The sequence below is a fragment of the Eurypyga helias genome, unplaced genomic scaffold (genome assembly GCF_000690775.1).
Source record: "Eurypyga helias isolate BGI_N326 unplaced genomic scaffold, ASM69077v1 scaffold31101, whole genome shotgun sequence".
In the NCBI taxonomy this organism is placed as follows: domain Eukaryota; kingdom Metazoa; phylum Chordata; class Aves; order Eurypygiformes; family Eurypygidae; genus Eurypyga; species Eurypyga helias.
The window spans coordinates 1-10,507 of record NW_010229509.1 but is presented as its reverse complement, the minus strand read 5'-3'; the positions used below and the strand labels follow the sequence as shown (position 1 = coordinate 10,507).

General features: G+C 51.1%; 2 protein-coding genes across 2 annotated transcripts; one reads left to right on the top strand and one right to left on the bottom strand.

The window, feature by feature from the left end:
* Positions 1–94: 94 nt before the first annotated feature.
* On the top strand, positions 95–3,171 carry LOC104503312 (F-box only protein 6-like). The gene is made up of 5 exons (XM_010160434.1): positions 95–356; positions 962–1,088; positions 1,779–1,874; positions 2,205–2,340; positions 3,025–3,171. The coding sequence occupies exons 1-5, from the start codon at positions 98–100 to the stop codon at positions 3,169–3,171; spliced, it is 765 nt and encodes a 254-aa protein (XP_010158736.1). The 5' UTR covers positions 95–97.
* Positions 3,172–3,937: 766 nt separating this feature from the next.
* MAD2L2 (MAD2 mitotic arrest deficient-like 2 (yeast)) lies at positions 3,938–8,391 on the bottom strand. The gene is made up of 8 exons (XM_010160433.1): positions 8,343–8,391; positions 8,006–8,124; positions 7,396–7,467; positions 6,127–6,227; positions 5,911–6,005; positions 5,731–5,804; positions 4,672–4,764; positions 3,938–4,436 (listed from the first exon to the last, which is right to left on the bottom strand). Exons 1-8 carry the CDS (start codon positions 8,380–8,382, stop codon positions 4,395–4,397), a joined length of 636 nt encoding a protein of 211 aa, XP_010158735.1. The 5' UTR covers positions 8,383–8,391; the 3' UTR covers positions 3,938–4,394.
* Positions 8,392–10,507: the final 2,116 nt, after the last annotated feature.

Sequence of the window (10,507 nt, the reverse complement as noted above, 5' to 3'; positions counted from 1 at the left end):
GCTGCTAAACCATGGAACAGTGCTTCCTTCCCCCAGGTGTGGGCTGTCGGTGCCCCGGGATTTTCCGTCGTCTCGCCAGGGAAGCCGCCGGTCGGTGATGACAACCATCTGCGACCTCCCCGAAGACGTCCTGTTGGAGCTGCTGTCGCTGCTGCCCGTCCGGGATCTGCTCCGCTCCTGCAGGCTGGGCTGCAGTGAGTGGCGGTACGTGGTGGATCTGACCACCCTCTGGAAACGCAAGTGCCAGCGCGATGGGTTTTATGCTCAGGATTTGGACAGAAGCGTCTCTGACTGGAAGATCTTCTACGTCCTCTGCAACTTGAAGAGAAACTTAATCAAAAACCCCTGTGCTGAAGGTTGGTTTCATTATTTATAGCAGAGGGCTAAGAGTTTCCAACAGTCAGAATGAGTCAGTGCCCCGCATTGCTCATCTGCTGCTGATGCTGTGGGACTGTCCAGCTACCGACAGATCTCTGCTGGGTCACATCCACAAGCAAACGTATGCGGTAAAACTGGCGTGGCTGGATGAAGGTTTGGTAAATTCTGTGGCTGTGACCAGAAAAAGCTCTGGAGTCACTGAGGCCCCAGCATTGCTGACAGTGAAACTGCCCAGCAAGTACAATGCAGTAATGAAACTATTGGGATGAAACATTCGGGCAGCTGGGGAATTTTTGTCATCAAAGACTTGACTGATAGACTGCAGTAGTTCTACTTTGTTACTGATAATGAGTTTCTGAAAGTGACAGTTGTTACCTGTTGTCCTAGCTGCTGACAGCCACGCTTAAAGTAACAGCAGCATAAAGACAGGAGTCACTTCCTGCTGTAGGAAAAATACAGCAGATCTGAAAACTCCTCCAAGTAGGTTCCTGGTATCTTCTGCAGCTGGTTCTTTACCAAAAGCAGAGATACTGCTGGACACTGAAGTGAGGTCCCACCGCTCATCCTGGGTATCTGTTTTTAGAGAACTTTGAGCACTGGCGACTTGATAATAATGAGGGAGACAAATGGAAGATTGAGGATCTGCCTGGAGCTCAAGGAAGAGACATGCCAGACCCTGAAGTACACAAATACTTTGTCACTTCATATGGGTAAGAACTGGATTCCAGTAACCTGGAGCTGGGAGACCTGTCTGCAGAGGCACGACGGTTGAAAGGGTGAGGCAGGACACTGAACCTTAGCTCAGGCAGGGGAGAAAGAAGGAGCTAAACTCACCTTTTACACTAGTTAGCCAGACAGGTGTACTGCTGAGAGTTCATCTCGGCATGTACTAAACCTCTCTCTCCCTACCAGGAATTCCCTGTCACTTTTCTATAGTCACGATAATCCACATGGGATCCCAGCTTCTCTTCCACCAAAGGTGGTGGGCAAAGGTAAAAGTTTGGCAAGCAAATCAGATGCACTTCCTTGACAGGGTCAGAGCTTTCTCACCACCCAGAGCGGTAAGTGTGTGTCTTTCACGCTAACAGTGTGCAATAAAACAGGAGGATCAGCTGCTTTACAGCCATTAAGCTGTAGTTTCACCCATACGTGCCGGACAGGCACAGGGACCCCTCTGAATCCAGCTTGTAGGTAATTATTCCTTTTATCTGGGGGTGAAGCTAATCAGGTCGCTTCCTCGCCTAGTTTGGGCCTACGGAAAAAGGCAAGTCTCAGCCATGTCAACCTTGTGGGCCTTCAAGGTCTGGGTTGGTGAGAGTAAAGCTGTCAGGGAAGGTGTGGGCATTGAGAGGGAAGAGATGTGTTTTGTGAAGATGTGAATATTCCTATTGCTGTTGCAGGCTGTGCTTAAAGTCTCAACTCATCACCCTGCGGGAAGAAGGATACTGGAATCAGTTGATGGATGAAAAACGGCCTGAAATTGTAGTCAAGGACTGGTAAGCTTATGCACTGAAAACCAGGACTTCTGGCATTGGCCAGAGATAAGTTGGGCCTCTGAAACCTTTCATACTGTAAAATTACTTCTTTATCCTTTGGGAGTTGTAGCTCTTGAGCAAAGCGTAAGCTAGATCTGAGTATATCCAGTGGGCTGTAAGGAGGTGGCAATCCTCTGAAGAGCAGGAGAGCTGGAAGTTTTAGAACTTCATCACTACAGGGATGACTGCCATCCCTCTGCAGACAGGGATCCCCTTGAAGGAGACAGTTTCTGAACACTAACGAAAACTGGACTATACAACCCTGCTCCTTGCTTGCTCCGTGCTTCTTAGGTACGCTGCCAGATTTGACTGCGGGTGTCGCTACCAGCTGAGCGTGAAGCTGCTTTCTGAAGACTACATGGTCCTCAAGGAGTTCCACCCTGAGCCAGTGGTTATAGAGCAGTGGAGCGACGCAATGTGGAGAGAGGTAAGCAGTAGCTTTACATCAGTACGGTGACACTCGAATCTTCCGAGTCTGTCTTGGCCAGAAGTCCCAAGTGGATCCTCTCTCTCTGCCCCTCAGCTGGTACCAATGCCCAGGCAGTCCGACAGTGCTGAAGAAGCAGCAGTGCCATCAGAGGGATGGGTTCAGTTTGTAGGTGCTCAGAGTTTTCTACAGATTATCCCCCAGGCTTCTGTGTTATTTTAGCTCAGTGTGTTTGTTTCTGGTTTTCACTTCAGTTTTTGTCTAAATAACGAGTTCTTTTAAGTTAGTTTGGTTTTTTTTGTTTTGGGGTTTTTTATTGGGTCAAAAGCTTTGTTTTGAACTACTGCAGGGATGTAATTTAAAGTATGGCAGACATTACTTTTTTTAAAGTGCTGAACATGGGCTTTGATGGGCTGTAGACGGCCCGTTATGTTGTTGCTTACCTGACAAATGTACCTAAGAATGGAGGGCAACGTTTGACTTGGGGAGGATTTGGGGCAGCAGGCTCAGTAAGAGAGGCCCTTTTCCTGTCCCTCAGAAAGGGGTGCAACGCCCTTTCAACAAAAATTATCCTAAAATGAGCTTTTCCTGAGACCAAGACGCACATACTGTCATTGTCTGAGCTCCCAGGTCAGTGCTGGTTTATTTAGGCAAATCAAGAGGAATTTTCTTCTTTCTCTCCAGATTTCTCACACCTTCCAGAATTACCCAGCTGGAGTTCGCTACATCTTGTTTCAGCACGGAGGCAAAGACACCCAGTACTGGGCAGGCTGGTATGGGATCCGGGTGACGAACAGCAGCATCACCATTGGGCCCCTGACGCTGCTGTGAAGGCACGACGGCAGTGTTTGCTCTTACCTCAGGACCGTAAGCAGAACACCTGTACGTTTCACATCAGACCTTTCACAGCGTAAGGAAACTGTTGACCCTTGTTCATAAATGCAGTGTCACTGGTACTTGATTCCTTACAGTTTCTGTCAGTGTGTATGAGCAAAATGCCTTCCCTGTCCAAATACAGCCCACCATTAAAGAGAAGAAACACCTCCAGGTGGCTCCTGTAGCACAGTACGTGCCTCTGGCCTGTGCTAGGCTTTTTCTGTAAGACCCAAGTACTTGGTTTGCAACCCTGAACAAATGTTCAGGCAGTGCACAACCGTGACCCATAGCATCCTCACGCTTTTGACTTGGAGGAAGCAGGGGAGGTACTGCACTGGCTGCCTTAGCAAACTGGCTGCTGAGCTCAGCTCGGATACCGGGAACCACGTCTTCTAGCCCTGTATGCACAGAGCTTTCCATGTCCGTGGATAGGTGTAGGATCAGTAGCGTTTCCCTTTTCCGAGCAGGACAATTGGCAAGTGCCCTTGCTGGACAGACAGACTCCACCTTGCCAATGCCACTTGTGGGTGAAAGCTCTCCACGGAAAGGGGAGAGACCCAGGTTATATGGCCTCTCATAGGAAGTGACAGATCCCACACCTTCCGGAAAAGGTATGGAAGAGTGGTGGAAGCTCCACATACAATACAGAGCCCCATACACAAAATACTTCTTCACTGGGAGGCTGGTTTGGACAGAACTCCGCCTAGTTCAGCGGGGGCAAAACTTCATATTTATTGAAGACTAGGTGGGGCAGTCACAGTGGAGAGAGACTCCGTAAGGCCTCACTCACCCTCAGAACGAGTCCATTGCTCTAGTGGAGCACATAACAGATGGCTGTGTGTCGCTGCTGGTGGCAGTGGAGATGCCCTAGTAAGGTGAGAACCGGATTTGTACAAAGCACGGACTGCACACGGCGGTTTCCCGTATCCTGCCCCCAGGAATTCACTGTGACGAGACCTATACTCACTCTCACACACGAGTGTACATGGGAACAGGCCCTGGCTCCACATTCCAAGTCAGTTCTATATACACTGGTAAGAGCACTTGAAATAAAGAGGCAGCAGCTGCTCTACATTCACCCCGAAGGCCAGCTGAAGAGACGGTTATCAAGGTGTGGTTTGGGACGTGTCTTACTCCACTGAAGATCAGGTGAGGCTGAAGGCAAGGAGGAGCTGCACTCAGGTGCCTTTGTGGGCTCTCTCTTCTACATAGAGCTGCATCTGGAAGAACGAAACAAGCATCTGTTCCGTCACACACAGGTAGGTGAACCTTCCCCCATAACCCGATTTCCTCTTCTGTTCCGAGGAGCCTTGCCCTGTTGTGATCACTGGCACAGGCATCTGCTATGCTCAGCAGCACTGTCACCCTGCGGGACACTGCGCTGGCATCAGAGCGGAGAGAGCTTACAACTACACGCAGCTTCAGCTGCTTCTGGGGCCCGGGTGCTCCGCTCACCTTTAAGATATCCGAGGTCATCGTTTTCAGAGGAATAAGCCGGGGGTCATGCATGTGCACGTCCTGTTCATCAGCAAGGATCCACGGGAAATCCTAGGGCAGGAACACAAGGGGCTTCGTTTGCAGGGGCTGGCAGACTCTGTAAGGTCTTGCTCAGCACTACGTGAACGAGCGACCTCGTGGCTGAGGGAAGAAATCGGTAACCCAAACCTTTCCCAACAGCAGAGTTTGCACCCTTGGCCCCGAGACTGGGCACAACCGTCTTCAGTTACAGCATCCAACTGCGACGCTAGCCACTTACTCCAAAGGTGACCTCGTGCTGCTTTAGAAGATACGCTCTCGGCTGCCCTGAGCTAGGCGTGTTCCGTTCGCTACATCAGTGCTGTAGTCAGGGCACGCATTTCTGCCCTGCCTTGCCCGTTCACGCGCTGGCCTATTGCGCTACCAGTTACCATCACTGAGCAGTACGGAGCAGACTTCCATTCTGAAACCGTTTTGTACTTCACTAGCCTTATTTGTCGTGTCTTAGGACACCCAAAATAACTTGGCTCGGGGGAAAAAGCTTCCCTGTATGTAAGCAAGGATTCTTAACAAAAAAATGACTGCTTTTAAAAGCGATCTGCACGCTTTCCTGCAAGACAAAATGTATTTGTGCACCCAAAACCCACCAGTTACTTCATCCTTGCTTATCTATAAGGAATCAGCCAAGCCCAGGGTGGTTGAGAGCTGCTTTTTTTTTTTTTGATTAAACCCAAGTACCTGTTCTGTACGTCGGTACTGTGAGGTGACCGAGCGGGCGTGATGCTGTGAGCGTTGGTACCATCTGACTGAGGCGCTGAAGCAGCTGCTGTCTGCAGCTGGTGTGCGGTGACCTGCTCAGGCACCTCCCTGCTGTAAACCATTCTAACACGTTCAAAGTTGCGACGCGTGTCACGTGAAGCCAGCGCACGCGTTCAAAATACCCAGCGGCCTTATTCCTAGAGATGCCAAAACTGTGATTTCCGGTCTTTGCTCTGCAGCTGGCTCCCACGCAACCAGGCAGCCAGCGATCTCGCTCACCTTTATCACCTGGATCTTTTCCATGTTCCGCGTGGCAGCCTCCCGTGTGTGAACCAGGACTGTGAAGGTGCAACCTGCAAGAGAAAGGGAAGGCTCCAGATCGGGGGGCACCCGGCAGAGGGTCGGACACTACCACTACATCATGCGGTGCCAGGCTTTGGGCCGTACGGATGTGGGTACCTGGGGGGTTGTTGTCAAGCACAGCATCGCACACGCTGATTTTCAGGATGAAGGCACGCAGTAACTGCTCCACGTGGGACAGCAGGGACTCTGAGCTGTGGAGGGGATAGCGGGGGTTATGGGCATGCAGCAGAGTGCTGGGGCCTGGAGCTGCTTCCAGAAGGCCTCTGCAGAACCAGGTGTGGATGCCACGGGCCAGCAGTGACAGAACGTTACCTAATGGACAGGAGAGGTGGCTGGGTGATCTCGAAGACAAATCTCTCCACGGGGTGGTGCTCTTTATCCAGGATTACCACTACAACTTTCTCCACGTCATTCTGCAAGAACAAAGATGGAAAAATCCCTTCCTTAAAACAAGCTGGCTTCTGCCCCGCCCCCAGCATGCTTCACATCCGTCTGATAAAGCGGGGCTGTGCTTAGCTGCTGTGGCTGACAGCAGGAGTTACCCAACCGCACGCTGTCAGACCACCCTTCCCGACGCTTTTGCAGAGCCGTTTCCTGCAGGCTGTTGAGCTTTCTGATAAAGCGGGGCTGTGCTTAGTTGCTGTGGCTCTCAGCAGTAGGAGTTACTCAACCGCGCGCTGTCAGACCACCCTTCCCGATCAGAAGAAAACGCTTTTGCAGAGCAGTTTCCTGCGGACAGCCTAGCGCTAAGGCCGAGGCAGGTGAAGTGCACCAAACAGTACGTTTCTCTAGCCACCGTTTGGGAACGAAGGAGGAAACGTACAGCCATCTCGTTGCATCACTCGGAAGTGGACAGTGATGAGGAAGTTGATACGCTCAGACCGTTGGCCAAAGCCAGCAGCTCTGTGCTGCCGCAGTGTACAACTGACCTATTTCCTGCCTCTACACGCGCATCGAGGTTTTCCGTAAAGTGCAGAGAACATAAAATCTGCCAGCATCCTACATCCCAAAATATTCCATACGGTCACACCTTTCTCTTACCAAACCTACCTTTGCTGCCTTACAACAAACCAGATCGGGGCTTAAACTTAACGTTCTGCTGCTGAATACATGTAACAGGCAGGATGAGGAGAGGGTGGGGAGGCACTGGGACAGGTTGCCCAGAGAAGCTGTGGATGCCCCATCCCTGGAAGTGTCCAAGGCCAGGCTGGATGAGGCTTGGAGCAACCTGGTCTAGTGGAAGGTGTCCCTGCCCATGGCAGGGGGGTTGGAACTGGATGGGCTTTAAGGTCCCTTCCAACCCAAACCATTCCATGATTCTGTGAGGTGAGTGAAAATACAGACCTATATCCTCACGTATCGGATGCAACTACATGCCAGTGGCCGGCAGCAAGGCAGAACCTTTCCTTGCAGTTAAGGCCGTGGATGTTGGTTTTATTTCTGTTAGTAAGTGCATCAGCTGGCACACTGTATACAGTACATTTTTAAATAGATTTTGCACTGAAGACAGTATTTGTGTTCTCTTACTTCCTATCAAAACCACTTCCGGTACTTTTGGCCGGGTCCCTGATGGGATCTTACCTTCTCCAGCAGCGGCTTGACACAGTGCAGCGTGTCCTGGATGTACTGATTCAGCTCCGGGTGGCAGGACATCTGTAGCAAACACAGGGAATAGTCAGAGCCGTGTTCTGATGTCCACCAGGACAACGCTAAACGGGAAGATTTAGACAGAAGCACGTGTGTTACAGGGCACTGCAGGCACGCTGCAAACAGTTTTTCAGCAAGTTGCCAATTCAAACTGGCAATTCTTTCATGGAAGCGTTAGTTAGCTGAGGCAGATCCCTATATCCACGCAGTTGTAATATACTGGGAAGACACACCCATAGTAGTGTATTGGGAACAATATATTCCAACCATCCCTCCTTCCTAGGAAGCAATGCCTTCGTGTTACTTTACTGCACACAGCTGGGGAAGCTGCCTACTGGTGGTATCCATGGTCTGCTCGTTCCATGAGTTCTCTATCCTCGCTAAAGGCTGGTCTTCCCTTCTGACAGGAACTAAGTTCTCATCAAAAACGAGTTTGCACAGTCAAACAAACTCTGGAAGTGATTTACTTTGTTCCGGTGGGTGCTGACTGATCCCTGGTATTTTGCTTTCCCCTGTGGCTCTCAGCTTCCAAAAGATCTCCTACCTGGACAGGCACATTGTATTTTTTCCTCTTCTGAAAGATACCAATGGGGTAAACTTCTCTGACATATAAGATAAGGTGAACGGCCACTTCCAGAAATTCTGAAAGAACGTCTGCAACAACTGAAAAACAAAAGTAAAGGATGCTGAAGTGGGGAGGAGGAAGCCTGCAGAGCCATACCACATACTCACAGGAATCGTTAAGGTTCTTTTCCCTGCATAAGTGCACCTGCTTCCTTTTAGCTGCAGGAAGTTTTGGGATAGAACAACCCTCCAACAACAACCCCACGTGCCAGCAAGAAGCCTCGCAACATACCAGTTCACAGCTTAGCACGCGTTACCTTGCCCGAAGTTCAGGTCCTGCCGCGTGAGGGTGGTCATCTTTCCCAGAACCTGGAATTTAATCACAAAAAGAGCGTTTCTCCCCTGGCTCCTGCTGTTAACGCAGTCAGCTCGCAGAGCCATCCGCTTCCCTAGTGCCGCTAAGCTCAGACCCAATACACTGTCCTCCATGCTCGGTCACAAGCCCATGAACAGCCACGGCAAACCCACAGGGCCCGCTGGGAAAGGTCTGAGCACCCTCTGTACCCGACACCGCCCGCCAGAAATCACCAGTAGTGTGGAAACCGAAGACGGCATCGCTGCTGTGTCCCGGCTCACAGCCCAGGTTGACACATGCCTCATAATTTAATTCTTGCTGGTTTAAACCGGGGTTTATTTTAAAAAAAAAAAAAAAAAGTGAGGCCAGTTCACAGTTCTTCACTGCTAGGATTGGGGAATTCATGACTCCTAAGACACAGGAAACTTTATAGACAATCCCTTTTTAGTAGTGGAAGGAACACGTTTTAAAGCCACACAAATGTTCTCAGGACATACCTCTTTTCTGTTGTCCTGTTACAACACCAGAACCTCCCGCTTTTCTGGGTTTTCTCACGCCACCACTGTGAAACAAGGTTTGGTCAGGCTAGGATCTGCACTGACACGACACAACACTCATCTGCTTCAGACGGCTCTCAGCAGCAGCTTCAGAGTGTCTCCAGTCCCAAAGAAACCAACCCCTGCACCGCTGCATCGTTCAGTTAACACGGAGTTGGTCACACAGAACCATGGAGTATCTCCTGGGTGGAAGGGACCCCTAAGGATCATGGAGTCCAACTTCATGCTCCTCGCAGGACTACCTAAAACTAAACCCTCTGACCAAAAGCGTCACCCAGCTGCTCCTGGAACTCTGAGAGGCTTGGTGCCGTGAGCCTGATGCCTGGCATCTGTGCCACTTACAAAGGGCAGCGTGTTTGATAGCCACATTGACTACCACATGCCAACAATCACACCGCAGAGCCTGGGGCTCAGCTTTCCAACAGCTTCCCTTTCAGATCACGCCGTGGAGGACGTGCCTTACACCTTTTAAGCTACAGCATACATAATTTCCTACTACAAACTGTAACTTCGTTATTTTATCCGTACTCTTTGCACGCATGCAAACTCCAACCACCAGCAGCAGCACCGCTGCTCACACACTGTGTGTGTCTTCAAACGCCTCCAGGAGCGCGGTGGCTCCATCGGTAACGAGGTGGCTGACGCAAACCTCTGAGAAGCCACGGACACGCCAATCAGTTGGTTAGCCACCGATTTTCACGCTGCTTCAGCTGCCACAAACCGTGTTTTACAGACCGACATGGAATTACTTCAATTACAGAACAGGGAGTTGCCCTCCTCTCCCTTTTTAAATCAAAATGTTACTATTGTATACAAAGACTTCCTAGAATATTAGCGATCTGCTACAATAACCGAAACTGAGATACGTGAGCATCTCTCAGCGCCACAGCGACTCTCAAACCTGTACAGAAGAGCTGCATCAGAGTAGCACGGAGAATGTGTGCGTTTAGAGGTTCAGGTTCGCATCCTCACCTAAACATCCCCCATTTCTGAAACAGAGGCCCCAGCTGGGCAGCAGCATCCCGAGAGATCCCCCCTTCGACGCAGTCACGAGGTCAGGCCTAAGAACGGCACTTTTAATACTCTCTCAGCTTCAGGTTTTGGAGTGACTGGCCGGGATGTGTTCAGTTTCTAGAAAGGGTTGCCCACCTTCCCAGCATAGCAGAGAGCACTGAGAGGTGGCTAGGGGAAGCGAGGAGTGGCCACCAGGAAAAAGAAAGCCTGCACTTCCTTCGTGGTGCGTTTTGGAACTAGCAATCCCTTACTGAGGACATTTCAGAGGAAGAGGGAAGCAAAGGAGGCAGGGATGTCATGCAATCTGCGATCCATCATCCTCAAAGTGCTCACGGCTATTAGGAGGGCCGCTGCGCTGGCCCAGGATAACCAGCCCGGGCCTCCTGCATCGGCTGGCGCCGCAGCCTGCCCGCTGCGTGCCGTCTGGGGCGAGAGGGGGAATCTCCCAGCGCTCCTCCGCCGCTTCCCTCACGGCTGGGCGGACGGAAGGGCAGAACGCGGCTCCCGGGACAGGGATGGGGACTGCCGGGCGCCCCGCTCCCGCGGCTCCCCGGCC